The 23,011-nt window shown below is 39.6% G+C and overlaps 1 protein-coding gene across 1 annotated transcript in view; it reads right to left on the bottom strand.

The window, feature by feature from the left end:
* Window positions 1-1,645: 1,645 nt before the first annotated feature.
* LOC108967386 (protein gooseberry-neuro) overlaps window positions 1,646-23,011 on the bottom strand; it is a 48,590-nt gene continuing 27,224 nt past the window's right edge. The window contains exons 4-5 of the mRNA XM_018930760.1: window positions 2,933-3,529; window positions 1,646-2,833 (exon numbers count right to left, since the gene is read on the bottom strand). Of these exons, the coding sequence (XP_018786305.1) occupies window positions 2,481-2,833; window positions 2,933-3,529 (950 nt within the window). The 3' untranslated portion in view covers window positions 1,646-2,480. The remainder of the gene's footprint in view (window positions 2,834-2,932; window positions 3,530-23,011) is intronic.

Below are 23,011 nucleotides of genomic sequence, written 5' to 3'. Positions count from 1 at the left end.
AGCGTATGTATATTTGTATGTGTGCTTGCATTTGTAATACGAATCATGAGGCTCAGTTGGCGTAAGCAATGCGGCAGCGCCTAACACAGGGTTGCACCAACGGCCGCCAATCAGCCTAGCGACCTCATCGCCTCGGCTGCAGCACTTTTATTGCAACCTTTATTTGCAAACTGCTTGGCCTTGGCCATAAGTTACACTTGACTTAACTAATAAAATGTTAATTGAATTTTAATTACARTTGATTTATAAATTAATGAGACAAATATGCAGCAGACAATAATATTGTGCAATTTTTTGCTCAGTTATGCACTTACATAATTAATTCTTATATGCATATTTGCTTAAGTAATGAATACAAACGAAATTAAAGTGTTKAATTGACAGTTTAACAAACATTTTAATTAACACAGTGGGCAATAATAGCGTGTATACAAGTGAGGAATTTGTCAACTTCTGCTATGTACTGTACATTTTTATATWTTTTTTAGAATTTTTCAATTGAAATATTATTTTTTTGCTTTTTGAGTGATAAGTAGCAGATTTTTTTGATGTCTTCGATTCAACAAGCGTTCCTCAACAGCCAATCRAACGAAATATTTGAAGTTTGATTAGACATACGAAAAGACTTTTTCGACTAGCGAATATACCAWATGCTCAAGCAAGCGGACACCACTTGTCGTGCAACCCTGCGCTAACATGTTTTGTGAGGAATRCGTGCAGTTAAATGGCGAATCGAAGACAGCTAATGATAAATTTCAGTTTGTTTTTTATTTTCGCAAGTGTTGTCATAATACTTGTAATGGAGGGTCTAATAATTTTACAGCRGTCTAAATTAGAATTTTCGGATTTGTTTAAAAATCTTGTTCACCAAAAAGGTCTTTATAATATATGATTCACTAGCGGATCTCAAATTTACTAACTTAGCGGTCTCAACGCACTAAATTCAAACGTATGCAGCAACCAGTTAGGCAAATCAGTTGTCTTGACGGTTAAATTTACAGGTTACCGGTTAAAGTTTTAATTTTAATGTTTTTGAAAGGTTTGTTTATTGGCTAAAGCCTAAATCTTAAGAATACCTGACGGTGATATGAATCAGCTCGCAAATTGGAAAGAAAAAAGTTAAGTTACCCCAAATATTTTCGTTTTTATCAGAACTAAATTTTAACAGAGCATTTTCAAAAACAAAACTAAGTATCATCAAAAAAAATCGAAAACTAATTTTTTTTGCTTACGATTATATGTATCATAAATTTTAACCACCCGCTGTCAGATATAATCAGTTGATAACCAATATGTACCCATTTTATAACCAAAACTCAAATTTTGTTTCAGTATGAGTAGTTTCTATTATATCGTTTTTCCTACGCCTGGAAACTTATGTGTCATATGTCAGAAATTTTTAACCTCCCGCTGTCAGATATAACCAATATGTATAACTAATATATAAGCAATACATAACCATTATGTAACCATTTTATAACCAAAACTACGTTTTTTTCAATATGAGTGGGTTTTATTATATCGTTTTTCCGTTCGCTTGTAAACTTATGAAAAATGCTGTTACRCTATTTTGCATTTTAGTTGACGATATGCAGAGCAAGAGACTGCTTTTCAATAAAATATATTAATTTAGTGCCCTGTCAAAGTCTTTTTGTAAGAAAAACATTCTTTTCAAAAGAAAACATAAAAATCTATGTAAACTGGAAAAATCGTTTGGACTTTAAAGCSCGGAGAACGTAGGAGATCTACTGAACAATTTGCCCTGAGCAAGGTGCATTTTACCGCTATCTTAGGAAGTCTTACTGGACACTGTCCAGGCATTCATGCGTAGAGGCTTAACATGTTGTCTGACGCTAGTTATCAAAGGTATAAGGAAGAGAATGAGGTCGAAAAAGCCAGACACTTTTACCTCTATTGTCCAGACTTTGCAAAACTGAGGCTGAAATATTTCGGTAGTCTTGTGTTCGACGAACCAGTAGACATTACCGAATTTCCGCCGTTCCCACGACAGTCAGGTTTATGTACCCGGAACCGACCCGGATTCTTAATCGACAAGGACTGTCCGATTTCTGCCACAACAACAACCGAAATTGTTTTTTGTTTAAGGCCTAAAGCGTTTTGTCGTGTAAGGGTGGTCTTGTGATTCCATTTTTAGGAGTTGCAGATTCCACAACCGACCGACTTTCTGAGCTGTGCAAGTGAGATCCCACTTGGAATCGACCTCTCAACCAAACCTAACCCAGAAGAATGTAAGATCAACTGCTAAGTKCTAACAACATTTTTGCTACTGGCATAAAATGAGCACGAAAAATATGCTAGCGCTGCACGGATCACAAAAATCGTTCAAAGCTGGCGAGAAAACTTGGATTTTAGATACAAATATTTCACCAAATTTTACATTCCAAAACTTGCAGTTAACCTCCAGTTCATCACTCAAACWCTACTACCTTTCACTATAATTACACAATGCCACCAATGTTCTACCAATACTTTGCCTGCGCCTGCGTAGGCAGCGGATGATTATAAGCCGCCGCGGCGACTGCTGCCGCGCTGTTCAGCTGATTGTTGTGCGCCGCTGCAGCAGCGCCAGCTGCCGCATAATCATTGAGTGTGTGTTGTGCGGCAGCCGCATGCGCATGATGMGCGGCGGCAGCGTTGTAATTGGCGGCCGCTGCTGCCGACTGATTCAGATGGTAAGCGGCTTGTGACCAATTTGTGGTGGAGTCCAATTTCGAGTAGTTCTCGCCGGTTAGATGTGACAATGATGGTGAAATTTTCGAAGCATTCTCCAGCGTCAGCTTAGAGAAGTCATCGATTGAAAGCTTGGAGTAATCTACAAATGAAAGAGACAATTAAAAATAATATTTAAATATTTAACAGAAATTTTTTTTTCAAAATATTACACTTCACTCTCTTCTACCCTTCTACCCACCTTGATGATAGTAATTCTGCCCGCCGAAGTGTCCATGCTGAAAACTGCTGGCGAAACCATGTTGCGCCGACGGCGCCACCAAATCATAGCCGCCCATCTGCGTGTGATGGTGTGGATGATGCGCTGCTGCTGCGGCCGCAGCCGCCGCTGCATGTGCCGCGTGATTCTCATTCATACCCGCGCTGGCCGTGCTGGCGGCGGCGGGACTATAGCCAGCCATGGAACCGACTGCGGCTARTGGACCAAAACCGAGTGGCGCTGTGGCAGCCGCACCGCCGCCCACGCCACCCACGCCGCCAGGTACACCAGCGCCACTGCCGCCGCCATTCATGGGTGAGAGTCCGGTGCCAGAGCCACCGGAATGTTTGCGTAGACGCGCGCGGCGATTACTAAACCAGACTTGTATGCGCGCTTCGGTGAGGCCCGTGGTCTGTGCGAGCTCCTCGCGTGTATACACATCTGGATACTGTGTGCGTGTGAAGGCGCGTTCGAGCGCTTCCAATTGTTCGGCGGTGAAGGTGGTGCGCGAGCGACGCTGTTTRCGTTTCAACGGTATGCCAGGCTCCGATTCGGTRTCGCTGATATCTGAGTCGCGGCCTGAAAGTAGAGAAGTTGTCATGTTGTAATATKTTGGTTTTGAKGAAKTGTTTCTGTTTGAGGATCCTAAGYCCTAAGTCTATATAGGTATAATGTCTTATTGGTTCAGGCTTTCTCAACTGGATATTGTTTTAGATATTTTCTATGCCAAAGGTATATTACTTTTAAGCTGCATAAACGCATACATTATTGAACTAGATATTTAAGAAACCACAGTCCCAAGTAGGCTAAATTTCCATGGCAAACACRACTTCTAATGGAGAGCACAACAGGAAAGTTTACGACATTCGACCTCGAAGTAAGCATAGCTTTAACTATATTTATTCTTATATGTACTCGATACCAGTGTCTTGTAAAAGTGCTTTAGGCAGGCAGTTTTCCGCCTACAACTGAGAATATTCTTCTTTTGTAATCCTGTTCTCATAACAGTTTTCTTCATTAAGTTGTTCTAAGAAGACTTTCATTAAGACTTCTTATGAATACTTTTGGATAACTCATTCTTTGGTTAGTTCTTCAGCCTCTGTAAAGGCATTAAGTTTCGTTCTCAGCTCATATGAAGAATTATTTAAAGACCTTCCAACTTCTTGCATAATAGCTAMCAAAAACACTAACCAAAATCTGCTWGCCAGTTCCGCTTAAAATTCAGCRTCAGGTGCCACTACTTTTTTGTCAATATGTTTCCAAGACTTGCAGTTGCATTTCCCTTATCATCTCTTCCTGGGAAATAAACATATTCAATGCTCCCGCATCCAATCGCGGAGCCCGCCCTAACGGAATCATTGAAATGTAACCCGAAATTATTCACGCCTCGTAAAAATTAATAGATTTCCACACACACACACACCCCACACAAGAACGAAAGCAGGAACATRTGCAGGCTTATRCAAGTAAGTAGCGGAATTCTCTACMCTTAAGYAGCTAATGAAGGCATGTAAAYCATTTCATTTGCTTCAATTCTATAGCGAGCAATCTACGCRAGGCAATGTGGCCACCAAAGATTTTGTATCGATTCAGGTAAAGCCAAAACGAAATGTGATTGGCGCAGACACACAGCTATACTCTAATAAAAATAATATAAACTAATAAGCAAAGAAATCAACGCGGTTATGACTCTTGACTATTAATACATATTATTTTCTATCGAATGCCGYAAGCGTTTATGAATGAAGAGCTCTATGTCTATACGACCACCATGTCTTCACAAGCAAAGAGAGACGTTTTGAAATACATACAGATATATGCAGATGCTTTACAAAACCAACCGCGAAGCCAACCGCCAACCATAAGCAGACTTTCTCAGCGTTACGGCTCGTCAGCTTCCCTGCCCAACGAGCCGCATTGCACTGGTGGCCATAGTGTGGCTGGGTGTGCAGACAATTAATGCTCCATTGCATTTGAATTCAAACGTCAAAAAGCGTCGCAAATCTGTCAAAAGAACTCGCCGCCGCCGCCAATTGCCTAACGCTTAACCTCAGCCTCCAGAGCCTTTCGCGGCATATGGTTCAACTGCTTAAATTGGTGCTTGTTAGTACTACTCGTTTGGTGTCCATAAGCTAAGTGGGGAAATTATGCCGTGTTAAATACTCYGAGGGCTTTAGCTTGCATGAAGTGYTTAAAGTGTTTTACTACAACTTAATTATGTTGCATGTTCAGCCATTTAAACAGTTAACTTAACTGAAATTGGCGCAAAAATTTGCGATGCTCTCTGCTCACATACAATCGGGGAATTATTCGGCAGCACAACTTTCCCACCTGCTGTTCGCTAGTGATCAATACTCTGCCATAAAAGTTCAGAGTTTTGACTTTGTCAGTTCAGATCCATCTTGTTTTTGGAGTTTCTCAACTCCGATTGAAGTCGGAAGCCGAAGTTGGCGCTGATTGGAGACTCCGAATGTAGTCAGGTCCTTCTCCACCTGGTATTTTCAACGGAGTGGAGTTCTTCCTTCAAGAATTTGGTCTCTGTGCGTTGAGAGAGGACTTTACTTCTGACTTGCCTACTCAGTCTGAAGTTGTCTACTCAGTCTGTTGGCAAGAGTTTTACTGCCTTGGATTTTGACGTTGTGGGTGGAGTTAATCCTGGTTCCAGGATAGCCGAAATTATCTACTTATGACTGTCAACAGCGTCGTGGTGGCCAAGTCGGGAGTGCGATGACTGTATGTTTGAAGACAGGAGATATTTTGCCTTGCCCTCGTTCATTACCAGACCTCTTTGCTTCGCTTCCTTTTCCAGTCTGGAGATAGCAGAACTAAGACTTACCTACAGAAAAGGCAATGAATCTTATCCAACCTAACCGCTCATAGACRCAAAGAATTTTTCATGGACAAGATATCGAAAAGAAAGTGTTTTTCCGAACCCGTAGTTCGATTTAATTTTCCATTCTGGATTATTTCTTCCAATAACATCCGTATCGATATTGATTGGCTCTAATGTTTCGCTGATTTCGGCAAATCAGTGTTGATATCGAAAGGAAGATTTATGGTCCTTTGCGTATTAGGACTGGCGACATAKTTCWGCRAATTARGAGACAGCAGCTTCGCTGGCTAKGCCATGTCGTCCGAATGRATGAAAGCTCTGAAAGTATTCGAMGCAGTACCCGCCGGGGGAGGCACTCCGTTGAAAAAACCAGGTAGAGAGAGACCTGGCCTTGTTTGGAATTTTCCATTGTGTCAACWGTGTCGTGGTCGTATAGGTCTCCAAGTTCTTTTCTGTCCTCATTCCTGACAAGACCAACTTTCTTCAYTTTTTTTCTAAGCTTCTCAAACTGTCGGTTGTTAAGGTCTGCCATGTCAATCCCCTATTTTCTGCTGTCAATCCCTATAGCCTGCTTATKTCAAATTGTTCACTTCCACGAATCAGCTATATATTTTTCTCAGTGCACACGCTGTCAAACACCTTCGCATTTATCTGTCCACATCTTAACACTTTCGTGAAAAGAATTCATTATGACAGTTTCATTACACTTCAAATCAGCATAACACAAAAATGACAATCTGCGCACAGTAGTTGACGGCTGTTACAACGGATTTCATTACATAACAACGACAAATGTCAAAGAGCTGTCACATGTCAGATGCAAAATAGCGAAACCGCGAAGAAAAAAAAAAACTAATGTTAAATATGCAGTAAACCAAACGCCAAATTTAATTGAGTATCCACTTACAGATCGGACACATAACAACAACACAAATATCACACACAAACCAGGTCCACAAATAGACATGGCACCATACATATGCATAAAACTAGTAACTCACTATTTAGTTGTTGGTTTTTTATTTCGGCAAACACGATCTCATACTTGTCGTATGTTCACTTGTCTGCTTTTATGACAATGTCACATAACAAGTCGCCAGCGACGGGCGAGCCGACGAGTAACTGGTTGGTTGACTCTCAAAAGTGCCGCGCTCAAATCGCGCATGAAGCGTGCGGGTGTTCCCATGTGTCGGTTCTTACCACCGCCACGCCACGGCCACAGCTAATGCCGTCGTTGCTCACCGCCGTGTGTTCTAGCTGAGTTGACAAGAGATTTGTGGGCGTGGTTGTCAATGTCGGTTATGCGCCGAAGATCATGGCAAATTATTTAGAGAGCTCATTACAAAATAGTGTCATAAAAATGCACACACACAAACGACACTTACCCGAGCTGAAGGCGAGTAATCCGTGTGTGCAACTCCTTCGCGTTTTCCCTATTAGATAAAAGTGAAAAGGCCGCCGGTGGTATAGGCAGTTTGGGAAATTATTCAACGAGATCGCAWGCTCATTTTTCATGCACTAAAGTGTCAGCCGGCGTTCGGCAAAGCAGTTGTATGAATTAGAAGTGGTCATGGTGCAACGTAAATGCCGTTRAATAGCGTGTATTTTTGTGGTTTTGCCATTTGTGCAATTTGGCATGGTCGCATCGCCGTGTTTTTGACACTTCGTACCACAAATTATACTAAATGCTTGCATGCAAGCAAATTTATGAACTTATGAAACACCGCCGGCAGACATGCAGTTGTCRTGGTCTTGTTGTAACTCTCGATTGRTTACAAACGAACAATCATAGGTGCTTGCTCGTATTGTATCCTCCACTGTGTGGTCCYTAGCGTTGCACGTTCATTAATGGTTTCACTTGCGTAATCCCTTTAYTGTCTCCAAAAGTCCTATTGACTTATATGCTAAGTATTGTTCTCGATTTCTTTGATTATGCCGGAAATTGTGTGTTGCTTCCGAATTTATCCATTTGCGGCTTAAAATAAGAAATGCTACCGCTTCCGCAATTTAATGACGATTATCCTTGTAAGGCCACCTTAGAACCGTGTGTAATGAATTGCCGATATCATGAAACAGAAATGAAAAKACATTTCTCGGTACGCACGCTTCTGAAATGCTTAATATTAGATTTTCAATAAAAAATTTGTTTTTGTTTGACAAATTTGGCTATGGAGGGATCAGAGGCCATAAGTCGTAATGGTGTGTGAAATTCGACGTCGAAAACTAGTAGTGCTTTTTTATTTATTTGGGTTTGGTTGAGGTTTTGAAAGGAGACGGAAGAATAGGACCCASAATTCATTTGAAATAGTTCTTTCAGGCCGTACTGCTGGATTTCAAAATATAATGACCAACTATGGATCTGTTTTATACTACTCATGGGGTTTCTTGTGATATGATTCACTAAGAATATTAATAGACATTCGGTTGACAGCTCTTAACCCTTGAATTAAATTGTTATTTTCCAGTTAGGACTTATTGTTTCATCGCAATCAAAATCGGCTGTTCTTACTGATTCTTCTTATTCGATGAGCCAACCAGCTCGARTTGACACAAAGGTTTGGGTAGTCGATAAGTTCGAGCTTTCCATCCGTGGTCCCCGTTTGATTTGATGCAAACGCTTCACTAATCCCTAAGGCAGAATTTTCAATTCRTGATTTAAGACTAAAGCTAGTCCGAGTTTCTAATACTTTTCCAGTCTGAACGTGAGATAAAAGCTTCCGGAATCATAAAGTGCGAGCATAGATTCCATGATCTCAATTCGCCCTGAGACAAAAGCTTAGAAAGTTCCAGAGTTTTCAACCAAAACCCCGGAACAATATCTTGGCAAATCTCTTAGTCCGATCTCTGAATCTATGATCCCCATTCGACTTGAGATGAAAGTTTGGAGGTGTCTAAGTCCAGTTTTTAATACCAGTCAGTCGAAGTTCTGGAGARTCTCTCAGTCAGAGATAACAATCCATAGTTTCAGTTCAACGTGAAACATAAACATGTGGAATCCCTAAGTCTAAGTTTTCAATACATTGATCCCAGTTCAACTTGAGACAAGAACTTGTGTAATCCCTAAGTCCGAGCTTACAAAATATGGCCTCAATTGGGTTTGTTACATCGTCTTGGAATTCTCTAAGTACAAGCTTTCAATCAATAATACCAGTCCGAGGAAATTTTGCGGAAATTCTTAGTAAGAGATTTCAATCCATGAATTCAGCTCAACTAGAGACAAAGGCTTGGGGAATACCTAAATCTAAGCATCTGACGTGAGCCAAAATCATCAGGAATCACTAAGTCCGAGCTTTGATTGCATAATCCCAGTTCGACTTGAGAGCATAGATAATTCCTATGTCAGAGGTTCCAAGCATAATACCGACAATACAAAATCTTTGGGAAATCACTTAGTCCGAGCTCTTGATCTATGATCCCAGTTCGACTTGAGACAAAAACTAGTGGAATCTCTTAGTTCGAGATATCAATGCATGACCTTTTTTTGACCTCAGACAAAAGGAGTTGCTGGGAAGTCAGCGCAAAAAATCCCGATTTGGCAAAATCTTGGCGAAAATCTAAGTCCGATCTTTCAAATCGTGCTCTGAGTTCGACTTGAAACAMAATTTTGTAAAATCCCTAACCACGAGCTAACAACCTATGTAYTCAGTTCGACTTGAGTCAAAAACTTGGGGAGCCTGCAAAGTAAAAGCATTCAATGCATGATTTCAGTCTGACTTGAACCAAAAACTTTGAAAATTCGACGGCATAATAACAGCTGAAGATGTAGGTAAATCAAGTTTCTACTTTATATTGAGTAAAACTCGCTTCGTCGATAAAATTTGACGGAAACTCTATTTGTCATACCTATATCTTTGCTTATCTAATACAATTAAACTTTTTGGAAGGGTTCTTCTGCCATATAATGGATTCTTAAATCTTTGGAGTGAAGATTATAACCGGAGGATGGAGTCATTTGTAGAAGTTCACGCAAGTGAGGAAAGTTCGCTGATTGCCATTCACTTGGGAGTGGCTACAAACGATTCTTTTACATATGGCTCAAGCAGCTCAAGACTTCCGCTCCTAGACCAAGTATCCTCTGGGTAGCCAAAGAACATCCGTGAGCTAAAGTTAGAAGACGAAACATCCCCTTCACAGGGTTTGGGACTTGTCATGTATAAAACGCCGCCTATGAAAATCCTTGTATGCTCAATAAAAAATTCAAAATATGCTAATTAGGAAACCTTATCTTTTATGGGTAAAAAAAAAGCAGGGCAGGACATGTGTGAAATTTTGTATATATATATATTTTTTTTTTTCATTTTACAAAGATTTTCTGTGAGAGTCCTGTGAGGATTTGTTTGAAGTGCAAAATACAAGAACTAATGGATTAAACAGTTCATGACAACTTTCATTTTTCCACTTTTAAGGAAGATTGGTCAACATTTCTTATAGTTTTCCTGCTTCATAAGTTTGTGTAGAGTAAATTTTTATATATGCTTAGGTACTCTCCAACCTATTTAGGGCCTTCAATTAATATGASTGATATTAACATTTTAATCTGTGCCGCATTAATAAGTTTCGCCCACAAAAGTAACTCCAAGGCAACCAATTTTCCCATCAACTAAATTCCACAGCATATTAATTACTGTCAATTTGACTTAATTACATAAGATTTTCGTAAAAAATAAAAATTTGAATAACAAAAACCTATTTAACGCAGCGAGGTACTTGTTCACAACAAAATGCCCCAGAGACACCTACAAACGCCACACACACGTACACATACAAAATTAGACTCTCGACTCTAGACACAACACTAATTTTTTCCCAACGGACTAAACAAACCGAACTAACACCGTAACTGCAATAACAACAAACAAACTAACGTGTGATAATACATTAATAAAGAATATTTTSTAACTCATCAACGGCCACAGTGAGTTGGCGGCGTTGCCTCGAGTAAATGTRAGCCAAGAGATGAAAACCACCGCACACAGGACACCCCGTCGCGTATTAAAGATGCCGCACCGSAGCGGTGCGTTTGAAGTGCRACCTTTGCTTTTGTTTGGTTGACACTTTTTTTCGGGCATGAACGAATTTGCTGTCAATGTCGGTGTCGAACGGCAGCCAACAGTGTGAGGCACAACTATTGCGCCGTTGAATGCTCCAAATTCACACGCACACATACAGACGCAGGCGATTTGTCTGCCATACAACTTTTGTGCAGAGTGAAGAGGCCTGGGCGTTGTGGGATGCGCCTACGGCTTCGCGAACATATACAACGACGCTTATGAGCACGACCACCACGAATGACATATGAGCCTGTCGTGACGGTGGCAGAAAATGAAGGAAGCCGGAGACGAATCCACAAAAGGCTAATTGTGCAGCAAAGACCAAATCGGACCGCACACACAGGCGGCGTATGAGTGCGAAGCAAGTGCAATTCCTGCAGAGAGAGCGCATATGATGTGTGAGAGTCATGCCACGGCCGCTACGTGAGCGAATTTGCGCAATCATGTTGGTCAGCGAGCGGTCATTTGTCTTGTGACAGGATGGCGGCGCATGAGCAAGCAAAAGTGACCGAGTATGTGTGAGAGGGAGAGAAAGAGAGCGTGTAAATACGTGTGTGAAGATTAATGAATCGCCACGACATTGGGCAGTTGTGTGAATCATTAGGAAGAGGTGTGAAATAATTTATACACGCTTAATGAGCGGACAAAAGGATCAGTGGCCCTACCGGAGACAGGCAATGCGACCGTGTGTGTGCAGAAACAAAAACCAACGCAATGAGTTACGGGCGTCAGCCGGTCTTTGAAGTGAGAACACTGTGCAATTTACTTTTTTTTGCATTGCCGCTCACCTGCGCCCAAATAGCGCAGCCTTTAAGGACAATGCAACATAAGTCGGTGGTTGCTGTGGTGGACCTGTGAACCTGTTTGCRTGCGCGCCGCTCTCACCGCAAGGATAATAAACAAAAACATTCTTGCCTCAGTTGAATTTCGCACACAGGCAGTGCGTTAATAAAAGAATCGGAATCAAAATAGAAGCCAAAGTTCGGCATTTGGTGCGTTGTCGGCGCATAGTCKGTCCGCGTTTGATCTTCGTCAAGACAATGCAAGCAAGTTGCCCGACTTTTTATGTAACAATAGCTGCCATTCTGTCTGCTCCGCTGCGTGTTTTGTAAATATCTGTAGCGTCTTCCCCTGTCCGACCAATTTTTGTTTATTTTTTTTGTGGTCCGCTGTGGGTTTWTRTAMCCGACTTCGTRTTTTTTTTCGCTTTACCTTGTAATTATTAATTGGCTCAAGTGATTTTTGACTTCTTGTCTGCGGCGAAATCGCTTTGGTCTTTTGATTGTGCGGTTAAAGCGCCTACACCTCTTTCAAACTGACTGCCGTGTTGTGGGTCTGGCCACATGTTTAACAAATTACTGCAATATTTATCAGGATTTAGACACTTTGACCATTGTGTGACGRAGGGCGTGGTAATGATATTATTTTTAAACGGCAGTACATTTTTTGAGGTTAGAAAAATTTTAAACCACAAATCTTAAAACCCCTGAATTGAAATAGGAATGTTGCTGGAAGATTCTATAAAATTCGAATACTATTCCTAAAATATTTGAAAACTGTCTTTAAACAAACCTTATGTTAAACTAATTTCCCCCTACCAATTTCAAATTATGATTGCGAGGAATGAAKAGATTTCGAAAATGGGATTCTGTGATTTACTAGGCGATGTCAATTCTCTTTGAAGCACACAATGCTTTCAGACYGAAACCAACCGAAGCATCCTTAAGAGTCGATAATGTCTACACAGTAATGTCAAACGTAGCGTGTGACATGTTCGGATTCGGGTAGACACRGTCGTCAATTCCAGTAGAGCCTCGGGACTGAACTGTGAACTGAGAAAGAGAAAGTTTTGAGATTTCTGAGTGTCAACTGTAATCGGCAGAGTTTTTAAATAAGACGGGTAGCTTTCAGTGAAAGCCAGAAACGATCTGAGATGAAGTTGAAGTATTCTTAGGTTTAAGATTCTGATAGATGCGGTAGCCAATTCAAGTATAGCCTCGTGACTTAACTGAAAGGGAGGGATTTGAGATTTCTGAGAGACAACTGTACATGACCGTGTTTTTCAGCGAAAATCCATGTGAGACCAGCGACTTGTTCCACAGTGGAAGCTCCGAGTCCGTATGTTCAAGTTCTCTCAGATTTGATGGCTGATCCGTAGACCGCACTCGAATATGCTGTCCTTTCTGCAGCCATAAAAATAAAACTCCTGCATTTAAGCACATAAATTAGCAGAGCATCTTGAGATCAAAAAAACTTCGTTCAGGTGTTTAATTTTTATGACAAGCACGAAAGTGTGAGCTGTTTAAGGTTTGATCTCGAAAACGCGAGTATTTCCAACTCATTTTCTTCCACACAACTGACATACGATTCTCAATCTCTCAGCATTGACGTCTATAGGAAAATGGTCTGTTAGAACCGCCACAACTGGGTAGAGGCTAGCCTTACTTAGAGCGGTCCAGTACTGCTAGCTGAGATAGGGTAGCCTTTCTTACCAGCTCATCAGTTTCACAGTTGCCTGAAGTTCCGCTGTGACCTAACACCCATACTAGTCTTATCACAAAGTAACTCGCTGCCACTAAGAACGAGGTAATTCATTCCTTTAACAGCCCGGTTAAAGAGCTCAAGGCTAGTACCGCTGACAGAGTAGATAATACTCCCCTGAAGGATGCTGCTCTGCGGATCTACCGCTACGTTAATGACAGACACCTTGTCTTGCAAATCACTGCAATTATCAGTAGCCTGAAACTGGAGTTTATAGAGAGTTTCTGGCAAGATAACTTGATTTATCTTTCCTTCAAACCTTARCCCAGCTGTCCTCTTAACGAGTTTGATTAAAGTTGATGATGCAAACTCTCAAGAAGAAGTTTTTTACAATGCTATAAATGCCTTATCTCTTATTGAGGACCGTACTTCCGCTCGACTGTATAATTAAGTAACGTCTATGGAGATGGGAAGGATAGAGGTACGGAGAGAGAGATAAATTTTACCAACAGATGTTACTTCGGACTGAGCAGGCAATTGAGAACTAAGATCTTCCATCAACAAACAAAGATCAAACATAATCTCTGTCCAACTATATGATGCAGAGGTATGGACGATGACAACATCTGWTGAWRYGGYGAATACCGTAATCGATGGAACGATGAGATGTACGAAATGTACGACAACATTGGAATATGTGCATGTCGTCCGAATAGATGAAAACACTCCAGCTCTGAGAGTATTGGACGCAGTACTGGCCGGAGCAAGCAGAGGAATAGGAAGACGGGGTGGATATAAAGACCAGGTGGAGAAAGACCTGTATCCGTCTGGAATTTYTACTAAAAGGAAGATCTACTGACGCTGTTGTAAACTCGGCTCGASTTCAGGCGACATTAAAGTGTTCGTTTCACCAATTGGAAACAAATTTTGGGATCACTGAAGCCTATCATCTTAACTGCTGTGCCGAAATCATAACTTAACTAACTCTGTAGATCCTAAAAACGTTGCGGAAGCTCTTCCGAGTTAGCGAACTTTCATTTTTTGAACTCCGAAAAYATTTTCAATAATCTAGCGGCATATTTGTACACTATTTTTGATGTTTTTCTTAAAACTATTGCATAAACCACGACGAACGATTTCACAACTTATCATTCTAWCAGTTAATGATTCCATCAAATGATGACGGAAGTCGAAAATGCAATAAAAAGAAAGTTCTAATCCGTAAAAACGTAACGGCCCAACTTAATTTAAGAATTGCCAAAGCAAACACTTGTTCGCATTTCCCAGCGAACTTAATGGACGTGTAATGCTTCGGCACAAGTAAATAGAGTAATTAAGTAATCATCCACAAGTAATTGCCACATCCGAGAGCATTTAAGCCACAGCTCATAGGAAGTATGATTTTCCGCCACTTAAGATCATCGGCTTACGTAATACAGAAATATATGATTCTACATTTTCCAAAACAGTTAACGCCACACGATATTTCCGTTCGACCAACACAATTGGCCAAACCTWGCCTCAAAGATAGCTTTTGCCATTCACAACAACAACAACCACCGGTTAAACGATTTTAGGCGATAATTAGCTATTTACAATGAAATAATTAACTATACATCGAAATAGGCGATAATTGGCACATCAATTCGTAGCAAATCAAAGTTCACACGCTCGGCTTGAGCCGATGATTTCAACTGCCTCCATTTTATTTCGGAAAAAGCGCCAATTATACAAGCCGTTAGTTACGAAAATAGCCAATTTGTTCGTATGGGGTAACGAAGCGAGTGTTTTAGTTACGCAGCATTGTATTTGTATGGCGTCCAACTCTCTCGCACACGCTCTCACTCTCAGCTATTTTACGGTTTTTCGGCGATTTCGTAAATTTGCGGTTAATTGGACAGTTATAAAGTGCGCTTTGTGCGGTGTTAAGTGTAATTTTCCGGCTCACGATGAACTTTGGCGCGCCACGGGTCACAAGCTTACAAAACGGTCGAACAAAATTTGCTGAATTTTTTTATTGTACAATTTCAAATTTTGTTTTGTTTTAMATTTTTTTCCTGCTGTAATTTTTTTAATTTACTTGTTATGTAAAATCCAACAAATGGCCGATATTTCGGAAAACWATTTATCAAAGACTCACATGGCGGCGTGTGGTGCTGCGCAGAAGTGTGAAAAGAAGCCGCCRTGGCGACACAACAACAACGCGCGCAGAGCACATATGGCAAGCGATAGCACAGCGTGGCGTAAGTGTAGAGGAAATAAAATATTGGAGAATAAAATAAAAATCTTATAAAATAAAAGAGCTGAATATCATTGYTGGCAAAATGCGTGAGAATATACAGGGTGATCCATTCAGTGGGTTCTTAAAGTTATAGAAATTATTATTTTTCTCGTTTTACTGATATGATTTCAGGAAACACATTGGAGAGATAATTTATAACATATTTCACTCTTCCAAGCTTCGGTATCTTTTGGAAGAGTCTTCCAAGTTCTTAGTGTCATTTTCTGTCCCTTTTTTTACTAATAGCACTCTTAATATTTGCCCTAAGGTCCTTGAGAGTTTCAAGGGCTATTCCCATAACATCGACCAATGTAAAATCGAATAGCCGATACGGTTGTACTAGCCTATCAAGAATATGCTGTTACTTTCCGACACTATTTCACTGTTAGCTTTCTGGAATTTGCCTTTAGGACCTGAATTTCTCATGGTTACCTCGCGAAACCCTTCAAAAATCTATAGTTACTCTGAGGTCGCCGAATTAAATTACGAAATCTCTTTATTGTGTGGTCAACRAACCTATCCAGAATAAAATCTCCATCACGGAATCTGCCATTTGAAACCAAAAAGCCTCCAATCCCATACCTTCAATTTTTGTTCCAAAGACCCTTCACCAATAAAGCTTTTTTAGCTCGGTTAGGTTAAGAAGTYGGCAAAAGTGGTCAACTCTTGCCAACAGAGACTACATTAAACTGCCCCAAGTCCTCTATCGACAAAGAAAGACTAAACTATACAAGTTCCTCACATTCCCTCCCTGTTATATGGTGCGGAGGCATGGACAATGACATCATCTGATGAGCCGGCCATAGGAGTGTTCAAGAGAAGGTTTTGCTGAAGATTTATGATGCTTTGCGCATTGGCAACGGCGAGTACCGCATTCGATGGAACGATGAAATACGAGAAATACGACCACTAGTCCAGAGGTAGAGGCAGACCTCCCCTCCGTTGGAAAGTTCAGGTGGAGAAGGAGTTGGCAGCGCTGGGATCTCGAATTGGTGTCAAATAACGACAAAAAGAAACGACGAGAAAGAAACTGGTGCACTGTTGGTAACTAGTCTATAACCGGGTAAGCGGAGTCTACAACAGTAAAGAAGAATAAGAAAAAGTTAAAGAGATCAATCTTAACACSGATCTCAATGGGAAAGATTAGAATCCCGAACCGATATCGTGCATAGAAACTTCCATATCCTTGATCCTAAAACCCTTACAAATCAATAAAGCGTTTTGTGTCCTTTATAAATTTATTGAGACTGCTAATGTCACGTTCGGCAATGTCTCCTGGTTCAACGAAGGTAATACTATCAACATGTTTTAGGCTCAGTTTCGCAATGAAGAAGAAAGTATCTGGTTTTTTGCACTTCGCCTTTCTCCATGCAAGCATGACAACTAGCGTTCGAAAAGATATTTAGCCTTACTGCATGAATTACTATTGGACAATATACAGTAAAGTACCTCAAGGATTGCGGCAAGATGAACTTTGCTCGGGACAAGGTTTTCAGTAGATCTTCTGCATWTCATTCTATTCCAAAAGTGTCACAAAGGTGCACAGGAGCTGGTCCAGTGCTAGAACACAAGACGCCGATAAAAACCCAACTCGGTCTCATTCCGACTTGAGTGGAGCAAGAGTGCTTACTGATTGACAGGTACAAGTTTGCCGATTTTCATAAACTTCTTGCATGAACCACCCGATATAACACTTGCAACTCTCCACAGTAGCCGCATATTATTGGCAGTGTAATCTGTTACTGCCACCGTCATTAGGGGAGTCAATCAAAACCGCATGACCCTGCGGTTGATAGCCAACRGTGCTACGCAACYACACAGCTGAGCCAAACACTTGTGYATAACAATAACAACAGCTGCCACAAAAACAGCTTCGGAATGCCACGACTCATAAGTGTAGATTTCATTCCAGCGCGCCGCACATTAATAATGTTTGCGGTAATAACAAATTAATATATTGTCTAACATTTAAAAAACTAATTGAATTTCTGCTTTGTTATTGTATATTATGTCGTTACACATATACACACACATACTCACCTACCCGTTTAACCACCTAAAATGTTGCATCAGTTGGCTGTTTGGTTCGGCGCGTTTGTTGGATTGCTCATTTGTGCGCTTGGACCGCGGCTTTGACGGGATATTAGCTGTCGGCCGCGCTGGTTAGCCACACTCACACGTTGCTCTTTTAATTAAGAGTTATTGTTGCGTATTGTTTGAGCGTTTGCTGAGATTAATCGCCATACACTTGGGCTACCTCGGCCACCGTTGGCTGGTTAAGTGCCGCTGGTTCAACGGTTGACCGGTTGCTTGGTTGGCTGGCGGCTTGATAGGTGTTGAAAATGGGCAGTAAAAGTTTGGATATGCCATTTTAAATGCATGATTTATCAAATGACTATTTAACCTCACTATTTAAGCGCTATTTTAACGAGTTATGCTGGCAGACAGCAGGCTTAGCCATTCACAATGTTGGAAGGCAAGGGTTGGCGTTGTGGGTAGCTATAGCGGTAGTGATCATTAGCGTATTTAAATAACATTTGGCATTGATTGGCTACACTGTTATTATTTTCAATATTGCTTTTACAACTACAAGTTTAATTACAACCATACCATAAGTACAACCAGAAGTGCAATTACAATTACAACCACTATTACAATTACAACCAAATCGCCTGAAACTTCGTCGGGRCACTAATCGCACCTTTTACTTTCGGGTATATAAGCGTTTTATTATGCCTTCATTCATCACTTGCCTATTTGTGCTCATTAAGTTTTAATTAATTGCCTGTGATTTGTCATATTTATTCAAATTAAACGAAAATATTTAAGTATTTCATAAGAATTCCATGAGAGCATTCATAAGACAGTACTAACTGGTATTATACTAGTTAAGTTAACCGATATGTTTCATTAACTCACATTTTGAGGTTCAATTTCAACAAAAAAGAACACTAATTTGACTAAATGATCAGAATCTAACAGCTAAGCGAGATACATATCTGGTTGTATGTCTTAATTTCTCTAAACAAACCCAAATTTTTGATATTTTACAGGTTATGGAAAAGAAACTGATAATTTTTTTGTTACTCTAAAAAATTGATTGGTAGACATCTCAGAAAATTCTCTACAAGTCTGTGGTCTTAAGTATCTAAGTGGCACAAAGCATTCCGTGAGATCATGAAGCCATAGTAACCCTGCGAGTCGTCCAGCCACATAACCGTCTAGTTTAAGAAACAGTGCTTCAAACTCGGCATGTTAGCAACAGAGATAGCTCCACATCCAACAGAGTAGCTCGATATCACTTAARGATCGTCTCAAAACATTTCTGTTAATGTTTTTGGTATAAAGCAGTTAGGGTATAGATTCGTATCAAAATTCCTGAAACCTTGTTTGGCATGTTGGTATCAGCGATGTAGCAGAATAGCTCAWCATATCTCAAGGGTCGACATAAAATACCTAAAACCTCTTTTGCAAATGTAATGAAAAAATAAATTTCCTAAAAATGTAATTTTTTTCAGTCCGGGTCAAATGTGATCAAGTGATGACTATATTTTTTTTACTTTTCCTTCATGAAACCCCTTTTRCARAGGCAATGTCGAGTAKCGGYCGCGAAAAAAWTCATTTMMTGAAAATTTGTCAATCCGGGTYAAATTTSATCAGGTGATCTCTATATTTTTGAGCTTTTCCTTTATGCAAATCTTTGCAGCTGTTTGTTGCCTGCAAGGTTAACATCACTTTGGTTGGTCCAAATGTTGTCAATATTCTTATTACTCGAGTCCTTTAAAAATACCATAATTGAAAGGTGTTTCTTTATAAAGCTGAGACATTATATCCACTAATTAGCAACTCACCACCTCTTCGTCGATTTCAGAGCTGCTTTCGACAGCACGAAAAGGAGCTGCCTTTAAGCCGAGATGTCTGAATTTCGTATGCCGCAAAACTAATACGACTGTGTAAACTGAGATTGGGCAATACCAAAGGCTGTGTCAGGATCGGGACGGACCTCTCTGAATCGTTCCATACCAAACGAGGTTTCAGACAAGGCGCTTCTCTATCGTGCGATTTCTTCAATATACTCGAGGAGAAAATACTTTGAGCTGTAGAGCTGAAAAGAGCGGGTACCATCAAGTGAGGATGGTTGGAGTCCTGTTTTAGAGTTTTTTGGAGCTTCCTTCATATTTGCTCATCGCTTAGCTTTTACGCTAGCAGAAAGTTTTGGAAAGATTTTAAATTTTTGTTCAAAAATTATGYGGTTCGATGATATAAAGATTCGTTCAAGCAATTATTTCAATTTATGGAATCCTTATATTCTAGATGTGTGTTTATTAAGTTAGGTTATGTTGGGATTGCATAGTTTACTAAGAGTATTTAACTTATCCCCTAATAAACATTCGTGAAGCTATTAAAAACAGGTGAAAGTGTGACAAATTGGGTTCAKAATGTGTTTATTATACAGATGTCTATAAAACTGAACCGTATTTTAACTTTATATCCCCCACAAAACAACAACTACTCACATAATATAGCTCCTCAAACGACAAACAACATTTACCTGCTCTTAAAATTCATCAAAAATTATATTTGACAACCAAATTTTGATTGCTCACATAAATACCAATAAAAATTATAATTAAATTCCGTGTTATACTCAAAAATAAAAACRTGTGGGGAAGTGCTCAGAATAAATCACAGCAGCACAAAAGTAAGAAAAAAATAATAATAAAAAAACCAAAAACAAGCCACAAAAATCTTAAGCGAACCAGTTTAAATTACACTCCTTTTGTGTAGCACATAAACACACATTCCTGACCACAAATCGACAGCCACATACACATATATGTGCGCCGTATGCATACTTGTGCCTGCGACTGTATGCTGGTGCTGCTGACGGTGAGATTACGTTGATTGATGACAATTGGAGTTGCCCCCACATTGCTTTGATTATTTTTTTGTTTGACGCGCTTTATTAGAAAATTAAAAGTGTACGCCAACAAACATGTATATATGGACATACTGATAGTTAGACACACAAACATACAAACTATATAGCTGCATAAACTCACACACATAACCTGCAAACTCTACTGAAATTGAAATTGAAAGAGGTAATTGATCTTGCTGGCTACTGACAATACTTAAGAAATACGGGTGAACAACAACAACAACACCAGCAACAAAAATGTTGAGGCATGTTAAGGTGTCAGTCAATTTCTCGGCTTTTGGTTCTTACATATTGAGCGCGGCGTTGATGTCAAGTAATTCATTTCTGTTTTTTTTTTTTTTTGTGATTTTTGAATTTTACTTTTTTGTTGTTTTTAATTTCTTTAAGTTTTCTAAATTTGCTTTTTTGTATTTACATCGCGTTTAAGCTGGGTTTTGTGGCGCAACAAAGCGCTGGTGACTAGCCAGACGGCCAGACAGCTTGGCGTGGCAAGCTCTGGTTAAGAAAATGAAATGATGTGAAAATTTAAAAACAAAAAAACAAAAAAAAATAAAAACATTTTCTAAATATATTTTTGGAATTTTTCAAAATACTTATTTATGATATTTAAGAGGTGGTAGTAAAAATACTTATTTATGATACTTAAGAGGTGGTAGTAAAAATTTCGCTTCAACTGATGAAAATATTAAAAAAGTGTCGAACATAATGCAAGAAAATCATCAGGCAAGTGTTAGASAGATGGGAAGAGCGCTCGACATCTCTCTCGAGTCCGTTCGAATGATTTTGGTGGATATTATAGGTATGAAACGCGTTATTGCCCGACTCGTCCTGAGAAAGCTGAATTTATTTCAAAAAGAGTACGATTGTGACCGAATTTAAAGCCAAAACTCAAAGAATACCATCAATCAATCATTGTATTCCCTATATTGGGCTCCGCGTGATTGTTGTGGAACCCGTGTGAGAGATATGGATGGTCACGAATGAAGTCGTCCAGTAAATTCTGAGTGGTCCACAACTTTTTATTTGCCAGTTGTCTTTGGTTAAAACGCATGCAAAAGTGTGAAGACTTTAACAAGAATATTTTGAAAAGCAAACAAAGCGGTTCTCGTTGATTAATATTTGTTTTTCTTTAGTAATCCCAAAATATAGAAGTCAACCCTCGCGTATACTAGTAAGAATCAAGCTGTATAGCATTTCATGCATATTTAATCCATGTTTTTCGAAAATTCGACTGCCACTTATGGTGGCGCTTAACCTTTATCTCAAAACTAATAGTGTTCCAAATGTTCATAAAATATATTCTCAACATAATACATTGGCGACTACAAACATAATGTCAAAGAACACAACAAAAAAGCCAAAGATATGAAAATAAAACTATTAAACACCAAAAAAATATATTTTATTTTCAAAAGCCTTTTATAAGCGCACAACTAAGAGTATGAGGTTTATATGYATGYATGTATGTATGTACATATGTATATACACTTTATGTGTGCACGTCTGCTCTGCGGCATTAAATGCAACATTTTTCCAAATCAAATTGCACATTATGACCCTAATCATAGCCACCGACACTGCCGATATTAGTGATTTTGCAACAATGTTTGTGCTCCGCCATACATTTYGTATGTTGTTGTTGTAGTGGAAGAGCAGTGCGCCTGTCAGTCTGTCATTCCATTTGGCCGCAATCTCCGTCGGCCACTTCATATTTGAATTGTGCGCTGTGCTTTGTGGTAATTGCTGTGCACTTGTTGTTGTTGTTGATGCCTGTTGTAAGTTGTGCGCTGTTTGTTAGGTTGCTGGCGAGCGCACAGCACTTTTGGTGTCATTATTATGGTGGCAAAGCGAATAATAAGCGTCATCAGCATCATAATCAACGTTTATTACGTTTCAACTCATTCGCCGTTTTATCATTTGACTGCCTTACTAACGCAGACATGTGCAAACAAACATACACACATACATATATATACATATATCTACATACACAGTTTCATACAGACACCAAGCCGCATTCTCTTCCTTGTGGCCTTCTTCCTCGCCTGACTCTCTGTGCTGCTGCGCTGTATTGTTGCTATTGTTGTTGTGYTTTAAAGCATCAGTCGCTGGCTGAGTTTTCCCTGACCATTGTACTTCATTAAAACATTCTCTTTTTCTTTGTTGCCTTTTTGATATTTATTATTTTTTCATTTCCATTTCATTTTATTTCTCATATAATTTCATTTGATTTTTTGATTTTGATGGTGATTGTGATTGTGATTTGAACTTTGAAATCATGTGGCGGCGCACTTTGATCTTGAACGCATTTTGTCTGTTGTCCGCGTTGTCCAAAAAATTATTAACACTAACCGTATGGCACCTCGAAAATAAGGTGACCAGATTGTGGTAGGTGAAGAAAAACTCGCCAAATAAAATTATGTGTTTTATTGGAATGAGGAAAAATTTACTTTTTTTAAAAAAAAAATAAATT

The sequence above is a fragment of the Bactrocera latifrons genome, unplaced genomic scaffold (assembly GCF_001853355.1).
Source record: "Bactrocera latifrons isolate USDA-ARS-PBARC rearing strain unplaced genomic scaffold, ASM185335v1 scaffold_186, whole genome shotgun sequence".
NCBI lineage: Eukaryota > Metazoa > Arthropoda > Insecta > Diptera > Tephritidae > Bactrocera > Bactrocera latifrons.
This window is presented reverse-complemented; position numbering and strand designations above follow the sequence as displayed.